Below are 19174 nucleotides of genomic sequence, written 5' to 3' on the forward strand. Positions count from 1 at the left end.
TTTATCTGTTGATAGAAGCGATTGGAACAGGTGTGGTCATGCCAAGCGGTGCAAGGGTGTGGTGATTAGACAGACGGAGCCTATCAGGTAAAACTTTAAGGTTATCAAGGTGCTCCAGTTTTCCGCAGCCCTTAGGGAAAGATAGGTACTAACGAACGTCCTCGCAGTTCGTGTAAGTCTCTATTAACCGTCCGGTGCAAAAATCTGTTTGTCACGTCACTTACAACCGGAAATTTGCGGGAAGGGGTATAAGCAGCGATTGGAGGCTGACCAGTGCAACTGGCGAACGGAACATGCTGCGATTAACAAGGCGAAACCACCCTATCAGTTTTAACACGTAAGTACCTTATGAATGATAGCGAAAGTAGAGAATGCCGCTTTGTAGAATTTGATACTCCGTAAGTGATAATATTATCTAATCTAGGTTAATACTTTAGGATCTTGATCGATGGTAACAGTGATACGAATCTAGTATAAAAATCGGCCCATTTGATTGTTTATAAGTTTGCATAAATGATATCATAGAAGGGAGAGGTGCAAATGCTACGTTACGGTACTTTTAGTAGGTTTTTTTAAAGCAAATATTCACTTTTTATGGGTAAAAAGTGTATTTTTATTTAAGCCAAAACCCATCTTTACGAAGAAAAACAAACGTATTTTTGCGAGTAGAAAAGCAATTTTCGTGCATAAAATTATATTTTTGCACGTATCAAAACGGATTTTAATCGACGTCGGCATATTCAAGCGCTTTATTTTACAGATCAAAATGATTTTCTTGGATAAAAATGCATTTTTGTAAGGAAAATTTCTTTCGTAGATAAAAATGGTTTTACTAGAATAAAAGCGAAGATGAAAGTTGATAAAAAAAAAATACACTTGTACAAAGGTCAGAGTTCATCCCCCCATTCGTTTAATGCGGCAGACACGAAGAAATGCCGTAATTACGATATTTGAACCACCAGTTAACACCCATCACAAAATCGCACGTGAAGGGCACATTTTCCTTTATATATAAATAACTCGTCCAACCTTGACCAAAATTTTCATTAAAGTTTCGTACAAGTTCACTCGAAAACTAATCTTAGCATCCCGTTATACTACTTGTCACCGATTTAAAAACACAACGAGGAAAATTGTAAAAAACGAGAGATTTAGAGTTCGATTTTCGAATTTCTTAATACGTCCTTTATTGCTTTTATCGGTATTTATTTTTTATATAACAATAACAGCGCAATTATTACATATAAAAAACATTTCACGCTCGGTTTACTTCGCGTATAAGAGGTTTATTCGTCCGTGAAGTCACGCTCCGTCTGTATAAGCAACGTAATCATGTTCGGATCGAAAGCTCAATTTTGATAGATAACGCCAGTTTAATGGATAAAACCATATTTAAACTTTAAGGAAGTACCATAAAGATGAATATGGATCCTCAGTTTTAATGCTGCAACGTACTACACTTTGAATCAGAGCCCATTGCCGTGTGGTTAAGGCGCTGACACCCCTAAAACATTACATAAAATTAATTATTCCGTAAGGACACTAGTTGTTTAGTTAGACCTTTAAACATTTTTGTAGGGTCCAAATTCAATCTGTACAAGTGTCAGGTCTGCTCATATTAATTAGTACACGATCTTCGTTAAGAGAAGAGTGAACATACTACCAAATATAGTGTATTTTCAACAGAAAATTGGCGAAGAATACCTACAGAATTGTAATTTTTTTTGTACTTTGAATGGTTACGCGCATGACACTGTAACAGTGTCGATCTACCAACCTCTCAGGCCAACACGTTAATCAAGAAAGCGTAACTTCGAGAGTCGACACAGTTTGTTTACGACATCGTTATAACGAAGCGAACAACAATTAAGTTGTCGGGGGTTAAAAGTCGACACGATCGTTGCTGGCAGACAACTAATGACCGGATTCTTTAGCAGACACATCTGGCATCTTTACAAAACTGTTCCGCTGTTTCAACCTTTGTTTTTCGAAACAAACTGGTTGTTTAACGTGACTCCAGGCGAAACGTCCTCAATCACGTAACCCTGTTGCCTTCATTTTTCTATTTGTCTTCATCTCTGCGAAAGTGATCCAATACTTTAACTGTGACGGAACATGACACATTTTGAATTACGAGTCATCCCTAACTAATTCGCTTATAAATGTTATTAAATTACTATTTAATACGTTTTTAAATTGAATTGTTACGCTCTGATCCTGTAATTAATTTGAATTCTGTAAAAACAGACGAAAAATTCTTATGTAATTTTCTAAAGGCTTTAAATTTCTTAATTATAATCAATTACAGCATTAATTCTGTAACTGATTTCATTTAACTTTTAACTGTTAAATGTGATTAACTGTAGCATTATTACGTAACAATCGAAACGTAATTGATCACATTTAAATAAAAAAATACTCAATTTCAGCTTAAATCCACGTGGTTCGTAGTTAAATCGATTAAATTAAAACCACGTGTTACTTTACGTATTTTAATTAATTATGCAATTAATTTAAGTTAACCGCGTGATATTTTAATCCTAAAAGTAATTAATTATTTTAACATAATAATTAGCTACTTAGTTATTATTGAAATAGTTAAAAAAATATTAAATATATATATTAAGTTTGACCTTCTTGTACCTAATTTCAAACGAAACAACATATTAAAGTAATTATTTTAGACAAATATATAAATTATACATGAACTTAATTAATTTGAAAGTAACACAGTTTCATAACAGGATCAGAAAGAATTATTAAAATTCTATAAGTGATTTATGACTTATAAAAGTGTGTTATAAATAATTTAATAAATCAAATGTTAATTCATTGATTCAAGAACCACTTTACCGCTGCAATTTAATCATCATTAATCTACGCATCAATGTAAACATTAACAGGATTTTTCAGCTGGTTCACGACCCTAGAAACTATTTTAATTTTTATAATCCGGTTTTTTTTCTTCTAAATAATAAATTAAATCTATGAAAACATAATTTAGTAAAAGAATTATTTTTATAAATCGAGTAGAAAGTCCTGTATAAGAAATTCTTGCGTGTTTATCAGAGACGACCTTCCAGTCGTTTATCTTATCTTTGGCCACAGGAACAAGGAAACATCTGCACGTTGTCTATTTGGAAAACTACCAAATTTATGGGGTTATCAGTCTTTTCCTGTTCTGTGTTCTACACATCGAAGAGTGGAACCCCACCGCAGGAACTAGGAAACATCTGCACCTCTACTCGAAAAATTACCAAAAATTAGAAAGATTTTTCTCCCTGTTTCGTGTGGTGTACGTTGCGTAATTTCCAGTGTCTAGGCCCCGTAATAACGTCGTTTTGCAAAGTTAGCCACTGGCTAACTTTGCAAAACGACGTTATTACGGGGTATAGACACTGGAAATTACACAATGTGTGAAAGTAGGCGAAAAATCCGTTATCGATAAACCGGTCCTAAATAGAACAAATAGTTTTGTCACTTTCGAAAAGAATAAAAACTGGATAATCGGCTATTTTGCAACCTCGATTGACCGACAAACAACTTTCAATGTTTACCTACTGCAGCATGAGGGAGATTTTTGTAAATTAGAACATATTCTTATAAACGGGAATGCTTCGTTATATAAAAAAATTCGCCCAAAGGTACTATTTTTTCGAGGTTATACTTATAAATAATGTCTTAATTATGATTTTTTCCATGAATAATAGCATTGTTAAGAATACAAAACACCGGATGACCCTGTCATCTCGACAACACTCGAAAATCCGGATTACTTTTAGATTCTTTAATGCCATCATTTCTGAAGGTCCTCGGGGTCGTTCTAGAGACTAAACTGAGATTTTAATGTTAAAATCAACAAGAAAGATACGTTAACATTGATTAGAACCTCCCCTAAATTGCGACTTGAAGGGAAATCATACATTAATCTTAGTCTTCAAGCTTTGGAGGTCAAAATTTCTGCTCAGATGTGACTTAATCCTTATATTTTGGATAAATATTTTTTTCTAGAAATATTTCTCTAAAAAATCCATAAAAATAATCACACTTTATGATTTCCAGAGAGGATAAATGATTTTAAACACGTATTTACCACAGTTTTCCCCTTTATAACCTTTTTAATTGCAGATAAAAAGGCCAAATCCTTTCGCAAATTATAATTATTTTATGTCTGAGACTATTCTTGACAGCTACACATAAAAATCCAAAAAAATGTAGAAGTCCTTGCAATTAAATGGTCCCTTCAGGCAATTTTTAATTTGACATTTTCATATTTTCAAAAAGTACACAGTACACAGAATATAAATTATAAGCGAATAATCAGCATTCAGACAATGTCTTTTTACGATCTTTTTTAAGATCGATAGGACAGATAATGACACATTGTGAGGGTCTCCTCGTTGAAACAATCCTCAGATACGTGCTCCAATTTCCATAACCACGAGTCAAAATATATATATATATATATATTTAAATATAAATCTTTATGAACATACTGTAGATATTGTGCAATAAAATTTCGAGTACAAGTGCAAGAAAGATTACTCTTAGAATGTCTACAATAAATGTCTTTGCAATTAGAGAGTGCTTCAGACAATCAAATTTGAAGTTTTAGCATTTTCACAATGTAAATTACTTGTTGAATATAAATCGTAAGCAAACAGTTAGCATACAGAAAAGGTCCTTTTTAAGGTTGATAGGAGAGATAACGACCACTCGACGGGGTTCTCCCTGTTGTAAATTTGACACGTGCTCTACTTTCCACAATTAAAATCGAAAAATATTTATAAACGTGGGCTTTGTAGAAGCACAAATAGACATTGTATAATAGACATATAGGTTACAAGAAAATTAATTGTTTCTTGTATGACACCAACGTTTATATTATACAGAAATTATGTAGGGGAAGTCCACTTGTAAAATTATTTTTCGGAATATAAGGAATAAATTAAGAATGCAAAAAGTAAATTAAAAAAATCCCTTAAATTGAAGATTAACCAAAGCAGTTAGTGAAATTTACAAGTTTTAAAACGGCTGATGAAATTTACAAGTTTTAAAACAGCTGATGAAATTTACAACTTTTAAAACAGCTGATGAAATTTACAAGTTTTAAAACAGCTGATGAAATTTACAACTTCTAAAACAGCTGATGAAATTTACAACTTTTAAAACAGCTGATGAAATTTACAACTTTTAAAACAGCTGATGAAATTTACAACTTTTAAAACAGCTGATGAAATTTACAACTTTTAAAACAGCTGATGAAATTTACAACTTTTAAAACAGCTGATGAAATTTACAACTTTTAAAACAGCTGATGAAATTTACAACTTTTAAAACAGCTGATGAAATTTACAACTTTTAAAACAGCTGATGAAATTTACAACTTTTAAAACAGCTGATGAAATTTACAACTTTTAAAACAGCTGATGAAATTTACAACTTTTAAAACAGCTGATGAAATTTACAACTTTTAAAACAGCTGATGAAATTTACAACTTTTAAAACAGCTGATGAAATTTACAACTTTTAAAACAGCTGATGAAATTTACAACTTTTAAAACAGCTGATGAAATTTACAACTTTTAAAACAGCTGATGAAATTTACAACTTTTAAAACAGCTGATGAAAGTTGTAAATTTTACCAGTTAATTTTCAAGACATATTTGTAAAAAATTCCAATTGTAATAGGAAATAATTTAAATTTTTAAGAGAATTGCTTTAAAATACATTTTTTTTTATTCTTAAAAGTCTCTTCAGATATAAAATTTGTTCTGGTGAAGAAAAGTACTAAAATCTTCCTTTTCCCCTGAGAAATTAAAGAAATTCAAGAGATGTATCTTAGGAAGGAGACACAAAAAAATGTTGTTTTGGACTTAAAAGGAAGTTTAATTAAGTTGAAAGATTTCTCATTTATGAAAAGAGAACCTGACTTTTCACACAAACAACTTTTCTATCAAGAATTTCAACGCGACACGTTAACAAACCACTCGAAAGTTGATTTTTTGGGTGCGTCCAGTCGATCCATTAACATATTTATTACATAGATTTCTGGAAAAGTTGCCCCGGGGCATAACCACTTCTTACTTACAAATAAGTCAATATTCTATAAGAAAAATACCTTATCGAAGAGATCATAAATCACAATAAGTGGTAGATTTCAGGATTAAACAAATTCTACCATCCCACACAAATGGGGGAATCGGTTAAAACACTCGAATTACGTAGGAACGGTAGGAAAATAATGACTATAATCATCTTACAAATCAAAATTCTCGAAAGTTACGATCTGATAGATAACAGCGTTTTATAAATCAGAACATTACAGAAAAAAAGCGCACATGGTTAAAATCGAGTTTTGTTACATTGTTCGTGACGAGGCGGCCATTGTTTTGCCCTATATCCTTGGGTTATTGCTCGTTACGGATTCTATATAAGAATATATCTTTTGTCCGTAACCGATATCGATCTAGGACCGTAAAAACTTTGGCTAGTTTATGTTATCGTTCGTGAGAGAAAATCCGTAACATAAATTCAGTTTCGTTTTCGTAACGCTCCACAATGGACACGAATAGTAGAACAATAGGTAACTATTGTTGGATAACTTTGCTTCTTTATTCGTTTGTCAGATTCGCCAAGTTTGTATTAGTGTCCCAGATGAAATTACGTTATAGAAGTCACTTTTAGTCACGTGTTACGAACAACGAGTTGCTTCGTCTTCTGATTGTAGATGCTTCTAAAATCATTTATTGTTATTTCTTTGTGTCTTCTTCACAGTGTAACATAAAACTTGTGTTGTAGCTAATGACTTGTCACCTATTGTTGTTCTCATACTGTAGGTGATTTTATAGCGCGTAATGTTATGTTCTCTTGTGTGGTAGACGATTTTCTGTTGCCTAATTTTGTGTCAACCTAACCGTCTTGTCTTGTCTTTTGTCATTAAGAACTAGAAATATGACCTGTTGTCTTCATCAGTGAATATCATTTTTGGATAAGTAGGACAATTCTAATAAGTAACTCGTGCATATTTTACCCGTAAAGTTAAAATATGCGCGAAAATATACCGCACCTCAAAAACTTTTCCCGCATATTTTAATAATTTTGTTTATTTATTAACCGTTTCTTCCTGTTTACGTTTCTCTCACGAACGTAACTCACTCGTTAAGAAAAATGTTTTACGAGATACTCGATCAAATATTTTTTTCCTGGACGAGAATCTTTAAGATGTCATCTAGAATAACGAGTTTTTCTGGGTCAAGGTTGGCATCTAAAAGATTTTCGATTTATTAAATTCCACAGATCTTCTCTACTAAGTATGAACTTGTCATAATTTCTCCATATTTCCTTCTCGTTGACTCAATTAATCTTTTTTCTCGATGCTAGTGTGACTTCATAAAAATTAACTATGTCTGCTCCCGTGCTGTTACGCTGGAATAGGTCCAAATTATTCAAAAATGATTAATTTCACTTCTACGAAGTTTAACTAAAAGTTTACAAGCAGTTAAGTGAAAAAATGCAAGTTATTTTTATTGCACATACCTTACATTTAACTCCTTTTAAAAGCTGAATATTCGAGAAATAACTTGTATACTATTATATTGTATATAATTATTCTATACAAATTATAAAATAATTATTACAATGATAGAAGTTGTAGAATTTACAGTAGTGAACAGCTGATGAAATTTAATACTTCTAATTTTCTGTATCAAAAATACATTCGTGCTCGGGTATATTAATTTTTTTACCAATATTAAAGCAATCGCGCACGAGCAGGTTTTAAAGATAGCTTTATTACAAATACAGCCAGTTAGTAAGCTATTTTAACCAAGATTTGAATAGTAGAAGCCCAAAATGGCATAATTAAAAAGCTTCTAAGTTATCATCTTCGTATCCTTTGCTAATGAGGTCGTGAGTTGTGAGTTACAACGAAAAATTCTCATATTTTGCTACGTATACAAACAACAAACCACTTTGACACGTTTGGCAGTCAGCGAGAATAAAATTATTATTTACTGTATCCGGTTATACGGAATTCATTTTATAAAAGTTTCTATGAAAGCAACCTCCAATGTAAATCGGTAGATCATATAACATTGTATTTTCTAAAAATTACTTCCTGTAAAATCGTCCATCGAATAAAAATAAATATCGTTTATGGTTTAAAACGCACGTAAAATAGATAAATATGTAATTTCCTGCACGCAAAATATAGATTTTTAGTATAAAAATAGAAAAAAGTTTCTGTTTTTATCACGATTTACATTTAAAATCTCATCTTTAAAGCTGTGAATTTCACCAGCTGTTTAATCGATTGTTGAAAAGATGTGAATTTCACCAGCTGTTTAATCGATTGTTGAAAAGATGTGAATTTCACCAGCTGTTTAATCGATTGTTGAAAAGATGTAAATTTCACCAGCTGTTTAATCGATTGTTGAAAAGATGTGAATTTCACCAGCTGTTTAATCGATTGTTGAAAAGATGTGAATTTCACCAGCTGTTTAATCGATTGTTGAAAAGATGTAAATTTCACCAGCTGTTTAATCGATTGTTGAAAAGATGTGAATTTCACCAGCTGTTTAATCGATTGTTGAAAAGATGTGAATTTCACCAGCTGTTTAATCGATTGTTGAAAAGATGTGAATTTCACCAGCTGTTTAATCGATTGTTGAAAAGATGTGAATTTCACCAGCTGTTTAATCGATTGTTGAAAAGATGTGAATTTCACCAGCTGTTTAATCGATTGTTGAAAAGATGTGAATTTCACCAGCTGTTTAATCGATTGTTGAAAAGATGTGAATTTCACCAGCTGTTTAATCGATTGTTGAAAAGATGTGAATTTCACCAGCTGTTTGAAGGTTTTAATTTAATTAATTGTTGAAAATTTGTACGTTTTACCAGCTGTTGAAAAATTATACATTTTACCAATTGTTGTAAAATTGTCACTAGCTATTGAGAAAATGTTAAATTTCACCAACTGATGGTAATTTATTAAAATAAATTATAATATTTTAAAAATATCTAAACAAGAGTATTGTCATTTCCGTTACGCAATAATGATTATTTGCCAGTAACGTACTTGCTATTAACGTATTTCTAACCAGATTACGGTGATATAACGGATAACAAACAAAAGATAATTAATCAAACCGTGTACAACTTCCTTTCGCGAAAATAATTAGATGCAATCCGCAAAGATTACGTCACCGGAAATTAAACAAATTACAAAACGTTATTTTCGATGCTTCAGCGATTTTGTAACGAATAAAAAATATTTTTAATAATAATAACATAATAATTTGAATGATAATTATACTTTATTTTTAAGAATTGTGTATTGAATAAATTCATTAGCTAACGTATACGCCCGAATGTTGAGCAATATTTATAACTAAAAAATCATTTATTTTTTATTATTTAACAATAAATATTGAATTTCTTTGTCTTTTTTTTAATCACTTATATAACCAGTTAAACTCCTATTTATTTTCTATCACACGACGGGAAGTCATCATTATAATGAGAAGATGGAGTAGGGGAGTGAAATTTGGGCACGTTTAAGAATTTTAAAATGCGGGATGAGATAAAAAAAAATCGCCATATTGACCTCGATATTAAAGAATTGCCGGGGAAACAGAACCAGTTCGATGTCCTTCTATATATTGTAGCCAACCTTGAAAAGGGCCACGCAAACACGCAAAACTTGGCTCCCCTCGCTGTACCAGTTACGTGTTTAGAAATTAACTGGAGTATTCGATTAGAAAACCAAGCACTTTTTTCCCCCCTACGTTTAGACGTGTTTTAGTGGCAGTGTTCCTGACACAATTAAATGTTTTAGAGTCGGCTTTTCTTTGTCATTTTATCGTGTCAGAAAATCATAAATAAGAGCCAAAAATTAAGAATACGCACTTGGAATCTTTAGCGAAGTCACGTGATTAAACTGACAAGTGAGAAATTTCAAAAACAGGACCGCGTACCGTTTTCGTCATTCTGACGTGTGAGTGACGTACTACCAAAACACGTAAGGGGCTATCCATAAATTACGTAAAGGCGACTTCGGCTTCTCTAGACCCCCACCCACCCCTGTGTAAGAAACCGTAATATTTTCTTTGATACCCCTCCCCTTCCCTATCTTACGTAATATTTAGGCATGATTTTATAGAAAGATTTTAATAAAAAAAAACAAATTTTTTATAAAACACTAAAAACCTTAGGTCCAAAATATATAATTATTAATTAGTTAATTAATATGTTCTATTATTTATACACTTTAATGTGAACAAATTTAAAAATATAAAAATTGAATGAATTCGAATGAACAATTTATTTTAAGAACTTTATTTTTTAATTATTAACAATCTTTTTATTATTATTATTATTATTGTCATTAATCAACGTCATAATATTCATTTTTATATTAATTTTAATTTTCACAAAAGGACTCAAAAAACTGACAGATCGACTAGCTAGTGCACGTGTAAACAGAAACGTCATAGAAAATAAAACGAGAGAATAGAGAGAAACCACATTCCGTTGCCATATTGATTATATCTTGGCTAAGGCCAAGAAAATAAACTACACGCTGCTAAAATGTGCTAGGTGCATCCGGGGACTAAATCATATAGCTTGTAAAACTCTATATAATGGGACAATACAGCCAATGCTACTTTACGCGGCTTCTAGCTGGGGTTAAGTAACTAGTAAAAATTCAGTAGCAAGTAAATTACTCTCTCTTCAAAGACAGTTTGCCATCAGGATTTCAAAGTGCTGCAGAACTGTTTCTACTAATGCTTCTCTGATACTAGCGGAGCTCCTTCCTTTGCCACTATGTATTGTAGAAAAGGCTCTAAACTACTACATCAGAACTACAAGCATCGAGGCTCAACAACTATCTCTACTCCTATCTACGGCTGTTCATATGCAATTACCCTATCTCTGATCATCAGTCTGTAAACAAGGTTATCCCCAAGTTACATTTGGTGTCATCTGCTTCCTTCATGGATAACCATGCAGACATTAATATCTACCCAGATAGATCCAAAATATCCCTTCTTGTCGGCTCAAGTGTCTGTATTTTCCTCCAAACTAACATATTTTGCCCAAAATACAGATACCGCCCACATACCTCCATCTTCAAGCTGAAGATGCTGTCTACCAAGCTGCTTAGTGAGCCACTTCACTACCAAACAAAACTCTTGTCTATCAACATTTACAGCGATTCTCAGTCTGTCCTAAAAGCTTTATTAAATCCCCAATTGCAATAGCAATAAAATCACATATATCCAGCACTATATTGAAAATTTTGTAAATAAGATAACTTTTATATTTGTTCCTGGCCATACTGGCATACTAGGAAATGAAAAAGCCAACTTTGAGGCTGTCAGCTGCAAATGACAATGACTTGACATCCCTATCTCACGTAGCAGCCTTAAGAATTATATTCATGAAAATGCTATGCAAAAGTGGAGTCAACAATGGTTGAGCAGTAAAACTGGTAGAATAACAAGACTTTATTTTCCTAGTGTTGAATCAGGTTGTCATCACCACTTGGAGATTTAACGTTTGCAACTGCTCAACTATTTACTGAGCATGATAATTTTAGAAGCGGATGTATAACCGGGCAGAAACTGCCTCTTGCTTTTGCTCTACAGAAAACCTAGACACCGTCGACAATAATGATCTATTATTGTCCAATTTACGATCAAGATAGACTTATTCTGAAATTAGAAATCTTTACGCTCGGTTTCAGGTGGTCCACTCGATAAGCTTGTTCCGAAGCCACTGTTTGATGCTTTTTACAATTATGTTTAAAAAATATGGAAGAAAAGACTATTTATAATTTCTAATTTTACATTTTAGTTTTCACTAAAAGCTAAATATTAATTTTATGTTTATTTTGTATAGTGTATTCTGGTTTATGTATTCTTAGTGTTATACACCTATAGGAGTGGTGCACTTATTCTAATAAAAAAAGAGAGAGAGAAACCACTACACGTTCTTAATAGAAACCGCCAAATTGAAGCCAAATTCAAAACTCCACCACTCAAAAAATAAAAATAAGAATATTACGTAAGACGAGATCTAATACCCCCTACCCCTGAGTAAGAAATCATAAGAAATCCTTGACCCCCACACCCCAAAATACCTTACGTAATTTATAGACGGCCCCTAACAGAATAATGACGTCGAGTCGTCTCTGGAGATTTTTGTTTTATTTTGTTAAATTTATGTCGCCATTTCGTACTTTAAAATGTCTTTTCTTACAATCTGCATTAATTCAATGTTATAAAGAAAAGGCTTTTGGCATAATAACGTAGACGAGTAGTTTTATAACAGAAATACTTTATTCAGTCTTACCATTAAATAATAATTGTTTCATAATACAAAAATATTTTACAAATCTACAACTTATATCCTCATAATCTAAAAAGGGTGAGCAGCAGGCAAAAGAAGACAACAATCTTACAAACCATCCATTCAGCACATCTTCTTGTCCAGACATAATCATGCCTTTTCTAGCACACTTCCTCACATTCTTTCTCCGATTCAACACCTATTAATTATATATAACTTATAATTAATCAGATTTACTTCCTTACAAATAAATTTTGAATCAATAATTTGAATCAGATAAAATTTACAAGTTATAATAATTCTTAAACTGTAAAATGTAGACTGAAATCTGTACCCTGTCTTATACACTAAATTTGGATAAGACAAGGGTTCAAATATTTAACAAAGGCTTTAATTTTTTTAAATTTTAAACTCGAATCTATAATTTTAATTTTATGTATAAGTGTAATCTCTATATATAAATCTATTGTATATTTTTTAGCTGTTTCAATACGACTGTAACAGATCAGGAGGGACAACTGGCAATTTATTACGTAATAATACTTATACCAGATAATTTAAAACAGTTATGTTCTCATAAAAATAGCAGATAATTCCTTAACATAATTATGAAATGTAGTAGAGATTATATCATTAATACTATTATAATGAGTTCTAAAGGATGTAAAAAAAAAAAGAGTTTTAAATTTACTTGCCAAACTACTCGATTTTAGCAAAGTGTGAACCGTGACTGACCGAATAACTAATTCAACCAGAAAAAATAGCCAACAGATTGTTTCCAAGGTTTCGAAAGGCCACGAATCACGAATGCATTGGTGTTTCTAGGTGCATCGTTAATATCCCAGTCTACAGTTTCAAACCTTTTATTTTAAACCAGAATAAACTGCTTCGGTTTCAATTAAAGGAACAATCACTTCACCTACTATATACTGCCAATGAATTTTTTCCTTAAAAAATCAAGATTTTATGTCAGAGACTGCAAGATAAGAATATAGAATTGACATTGCTGCCCATTGTCATTATAAACAGAGAGTTTCAACTTGAATTTTGATGACAGAGAGGAAAGGAAACACCACCAATTTACTAGACATTAGAAAAAAATTTACACTAGAATCTCAGATTGCTTTTCAAAATAAAAGGTGGACTGCTAAAAACTCCACCATCCAATTGATGGTGGAGTTTTGTTACCATTCTAATTGTCTCTTGTAATAAATAAGTTTCAAATTATAATGCTTCCAACAAACCTTTCATTTGTTTGTCTCACAAAGAGATTGAATGAGCTGATATGTACTTTTTAATAAGTGATGAGGCGTTTTGTGTTTCAAATATTTGCAAGTACAGACTTAAACAATATTAATGTTCTTTTTTATACTAAAGCAGTCAATTTCCTAATAAATTTCATTCCTAACAGTTCAATTAAACAATTTCATGGACTAAAGACTCGAAAGTAAGAATTGAAATGCCTATTTAAACAAGTACTACGTAATGTATCATTCACGATCACATAATCATACCAGAACGAAATATATCGGATTTATAGACAAGGATAAAGCCTTATACAGTATATAACATGAATTTACCTTTCTTTACTGGCAAGAAAGCGAAACATTAACACTGCATCTTCCTCTACTTCGTCAAAACACGAAAGATTATGAAAATTCGAATAATTGAGAAAGTGAAATTTTGAAAATGGCGCCTCCACCTCCTTTGTTACAGGACGATCACGTGGTAAAAGTGATCGATGAGGGCTCAACTTACTGTTTTAATTTCTGAAGATTCCTTTCATCTAAAAAATATTTATAGAGATTGCCTGGAAATTAATACACCTGGCTTTTACAGTTTATTGAAACATTTCCGAGTTCGGAGCAGGAGTGTTCAACTTGACGTCATAGAGTCCCTGTCACGTGGTATTCGACAATGGCGACCGTAGCGTCGAGTATGTTTTCACTCGATTTGACAGAAGTCGCGCCTGTTGTATGCGACAAGTCATCTTTCGAAGAGGAAACAGATTCGGAACAGGAGGAAGAGTCGGAAGAAGAAGAAGACGAGGAAGAGTCGGAAGAGGAAGAAGAAAGTTTACTACAAGATCTCCAACCTTTTTACCTAGGACGGGATGCGACCCGCTGGAGTATGATCGAACTACCCTCCTCTCTCGGCCCAAACAAAGGAAACGTCTCTACGCATCTGCCTGGTCCCGTGGGTGAGGCCAGGATGGCAGAGTCCATTATGGAATGTTGGAGTCTATTCGTAAGCGAGTACATTTTACGAATTGTGGTGCAGCACACAAACGAGCAAATCAAAAGATTGCGACCGAAGTATAAGAGAGAAAGGGACGCCAAATTAACGGATTTGGTGGAAATTAAAGCGTTAGTTGGGATCCTGTATTTGACCGGTTGTAAAAAACTTCACAGGTGCAACCCAACTGAAATTTGGACGACGGACGGCACGGGTCTAGAGGTGGTGAGAACCGTCATGTCGGAGAAAAGGTTTAGGTTTCTACTGGTGTGTCTCAGATTTGACGATAAAAAAACCAGGAAGAAGAGACTTCAAACGGATAAGTTGGCAGCTGTAAGGGACATTATCGACCCTTTCATAGAAAGTTGTCGCAAGAACTATTGTATATCCGAATTCTGCACAATAGACGAAAAGCTGGAAGGATTCAGAGGGAGGTGCGGCTTTCTTCGATACATGCCGAAAAAACCCAACAAATATGGCATCGAGATTTTTATGTTGGTCGACTCCCGGATGTTCTACACGCACAACCTTGAAATTTATTGCGGGAAACAACCCGAGGGACCTTATTCCGTTTCCAATTCGCCCGAAGAAGTGGTGAAACGATTGACGAAACACATAGCGGGATCGGGCAGAAACGTCACCATGGACAATCGGTTTACCAGTTTTAAATTGGCGATGGATCTACTTAAGGAAAAGCTGACGATGGTGGGCACCATTCGAAAACATCATCGAGTCATACCCAAAAGATTTTTGGACTTAGAGGGAAGAACAATTTGTAGCAGCGTGTTTGGCTTTCGAGAAGATGCGACTCTAGTGTCTTACGTCCCCAAGAAGAATAAAAACGTGCTGCTCTTATCGTCCATGCACCATTCTGGTTCTATCGACCAACAAACGGGTTCTTTACAAAAACCTGAAATTATCACCTTCTATAATATGACAAAAGGGGGCGTAGATACGGTCGATCAACTGACCGGGACTTATAATTGCGCTCGGACTACCCGAAGATGGCCCATGATAATATTTTATTGCATGTTAAACATCGCCGGAATAAACTCTCAGATCATTCACCAATCGAACGGAAACTGTTCGAAGGTGTCGAGTAGAAGAGAATATTTAAAAAGGTTGGCGCTAGAATTGATGTACGAACAGATCGACAGGAGGAAATTAATGCTTACACTTCCCACGGACATTCGAATATCCGCAGAAAGAATTCGTCCGTCCCGACCGGAAGTCCGTCCCAAAATTTCGACGGAAAGCCCAAATCCGACAAAAGCAAGGAGATGCAAGGAGTGTGGCAGAAAAAAAAATCGTAAAACGAGAAAACAATGCATTAAATGTGAAACTTTTTTATGTCTAGAACATTTAACGCATGTTTGTAGACACTGCCTTGAAAGAAACAAAAGATTTTAACTAACAAGAAATGTTTATGTGCCATATTTTTTTAATTTTACACCTTTATTTTAGTCGTATTTAGTGTAATTAAATCTTTATTTTTTTCCGTTTCTTTTTGTGATTTTGTATGTTTTATTTTCTATTGATAATACAAGAAGTAAATGTTATGAAAGTGCTAAATTCACATTAAAGTGTCCTGTGAAATCTCGGTTTTCGAACCACTTAAATGTCGTTCGAAAACAGAGGTTTGACTGTATTTATTATAAAACTGCATTATTAATTTCGTACGAGGCAGTATTGCCCAAGCTTGCCTCAATTTACGACTCTTCACCATTTGGCACTACTTAAGGAATATAAACTATGTTATTACTAGAAGATGGTACAAGAGTAAGGTGATTGACAGGTTTATATTACGTATTGCCTAAATATATATATGTTACAATGTACTCGTGTATATATACAGTACGTCAAATTACTACTTTAGATAACTATGGGTTAAAGTTTTAATCAAATAAAATTAAGAATTTGAGTGGGAGTAGAAAAGTAAGATGGCGAATCTGCTCCGAGTTATCAATTAAATCTCTCTTTTGGGTTAACGACTACAATGGAAGAACCTGCAGAACAATACGTTACTGATGGTTAATTATAAGAATCGTCGGTAAATTTTTCGAGGAAGAAGGACTATCCTACGAGTTTGGCGTGTTCTCTCCTAGAATACCCGCAAATTACTTTGAAAAAATTTGTTTTGCTCTCCCAATGGTTATAAAAATAAGGTAATGGTCTAGATAAGTGCAATTAACAATTGGTAATTTGCGTTATATTTATAGTTGGGAGGTAAATTAATTGATATAGACCTCATTACGTCCCAGTAAACGTCATTAAAGTTCTGTATAATTTATGGTCTCGTAATGATATAGAATGACCAGAGGCCTTTGGCATGTGCCAGGAAGTAGATCGCGGATCATTTAGACAATAATATGGGCACTTATATTGTCTGGAAAACGTATTATTTGATTCAATTTTTAGAAATAGAATTCATTATGTTCAAGGCGATCTTTTATAAAGAATCTTATAAGTTGTAAAGAACCTATAACCGATCCAAGGTCGACTCTCTAATAAATTTGCTCTTCCGCGATAACAATAACCAGAGTGGACGACCTCGAAAGATTATAATTATATGAAGATATTTAAAATTTTTAAAGGCAAAATTAATCGAGTTAAGGTTATTCAACACACGTTTATGTTAAATTATCCTCGCATGAATCACTGATCCGATTTTTACGATTAAAGAAAAGTTCTCACGTTACGGAATATTGAAACTTTCACGAATTGCTCGAAGCTAGAACTTTTCGCTTATTGTTGATAGGACGAAAGGGGGCCAAATTTAGGCGCGTGCCTTATTGTACGAGTTGTTCTCTTTCACGAGTGAGCTGGAATCTCCCCATACGTAAGCCAGAACGTCGAGTGAAAAGATGGAGTAAATGGTGATGATTGGTAATTTCGTAGTATTCTAGCCTCAAAAATATGAAGTTCTGTAACGTTAAACCTCGCTAGTGACTAGAAAATGGGGATTATAGTTATAAGAATGCGTAATTTCTCGGGATACATCTTCAGGATGGTGGTGAACCCAACTCAAAAGTTGGCACCCGTCGTCCGTAATACAAGAGGAAGCAGAAATCTTCCATTCACGAATGACTTAGAATGTGAAATATTCGACAATTTGAGCTCATAAAGATCACGGTTACGTAGTCACATATATAATTAAAAACACAGTTACACGGTCAGATATATAATTAAGAAGAAGAATATATAATTTACTTATACAATATTCATAGTTGAACACGATTCACGCATAAGGGATCCTTTAAGTTCAACAATTGAAATAATGGATTTTGAACGTGTCTAACCGATTTTTCTTTGAATTTTTTATTTGTTAAGCTCTGCTACTTTTCAAATTTTTCCTCTTTTCCACACAAAAATATATAAATATTTCGTAAAATATCAGTCTTTCGACCTATATTCTGATCTTTGCCATGCTTCAGGGAATAGATAACTGAAGGAAATTTTGTAGCAAACTATAATTATCAGAAGGAAATTGCGCTTCACTCCTGTTGTTCCTTTTTCTTCTATTTCCTGTATCTAGAGATTTACTTTTTTTAAGAGAATTTTGGAAGGTCAAACAGCCACGAGGATTGCTTTGTCTCTCGTATCTGGATTGTGCCAAAAGGATAGTTTCCGAGGGTATTAATCATTTATTGCGCTGTTAAATGACCTCGTATTGAAGAAAGGCACTGATCCGATTCTTTAAAAATTCATATCGATCGATTTTTTCTCAAGATAATGAGAATAAAAATATAAAATAATCTTAATTCCGTACCAATTGTTGTTGTAATTGCTTGTTTTTTATGATCATGGAAGAAGTTTAATTTGGTTTCGCATGTTTTACAAACTGTCGGAAAATTCAATTTTTTTTTTCTTTTTCATTAATTACATAGAAAAATGTGTGTTTAGCCACTCATTTCTCGTAAGAGATGCTCAACTTTCAACAAAAACCTCAATTTTCGCTTTTAGAATGTAAAATTTGGTTAAAATGAGCCAAAATTACGAAATTCTTAAGTTTAAAACGTTCTATTTGTTAACATAATTGCATTTTTTATGATTATTTAAGAAGTAAAATCCAGTTTTGCGTATTTAGAAAGTATTCGGTTGTAAGAAAATTGTCTATCTTTACCGAAAAATCGAAGCTCCAAACTCAATTTTAAACCCGTTTAAGCTTAAAAATATGAAATTTGACGAACAAATAAGAGTAAATTTCCCGCAAAACAAGATTATAAAATCCAAAAATATACCCTCTTAAGAGTTTTGTTATAAAATATGGAAAGAGAAGAGTAGGAGGATCCTAATTTAAAATCGAGTTTCAAATATTTGCAACATCAAATATATGATAATAATACGTAGAGAATGATCGTGTAATGCCAGTTATTAATAAAATAGTAAGTTTATAATGATTAGTTACGCGGGTCGCGACCTGTGACCCTTGGAAGAGTGAACAGACAGGTTCGACTCGTATTACCATGACCTCATTCACGTGATTAGAGAAACCGAAAAGTGAAGAAGATATGTTGACAAAAACCTTGCGAATAATTTCAATTATACTTAGATGGAAGTTGCTCATCTTGGGGGTGAGTTGGAT

At 33.1% G+C, this 19174-nt stretch overlaps 1 protein-coding gene and 1 long non-coding RNA gene across 2 annotated transcripts; one reads left to right on the top strand and one right to left on the bottom strand.

Moving 5' to 3' along the window:
- Positions 1–12325: 12325 nt before the first annotated feature.
- LOC136980072 (uncharacterized) lies at positions 12326–14042 on the bottom strand. The gene is made up of 2 exons (XR_010881493.1): positions 13935–14042; positions 12326–12553 (listed from the first exon to the last, which is right to left on the bottom strand). It is a non-coding gene; the product is annotated as an uncharacterized lncRNA (long non-coding RNA).
- Positions 14043–14271: 229 nt separating this feature from the next.
- LOC136980051 (piggyBac transposable element-derived protein 4-like) lies at positions 14272–15999 on the top strand. The gene has a single exon (XM_067276098.1). The coding sequence runs from the start codon at positions 14272–14274 to the stop codon at positions 15997–15999; it is 1728 nt and encodes a 575-aa protein (XP_067132199.1).
- Positions 16000–19174: the final 3175 nt, after the last annotated feature.

This window comes from Centruroides vittatus, unplaced genomic scaffold (genome assembly GCF_030686945.1).
Source record: "Centruroides vittatus isolate TY-2023 unplaced genomic scaffold, ASM3068694v2 contig_663, whole genome shotgun sequence".
NCBI classification, from domain to species: domain Eukaryota; kingdom Metazoa; phylum Arthropoda; class Arachnida; order Scorpiones; family Buthidae; genus Centruroides; species Centruroides vittatus.

Coding starts and splice junctions, on each gene's coding strand:
- LOC136980051 (XM_067276098.1), top strand. CDS start 14,272: ATGGCGACCGTAGCGTCGAGTATGTTTTCACTCGATTTGACAGAAGTC.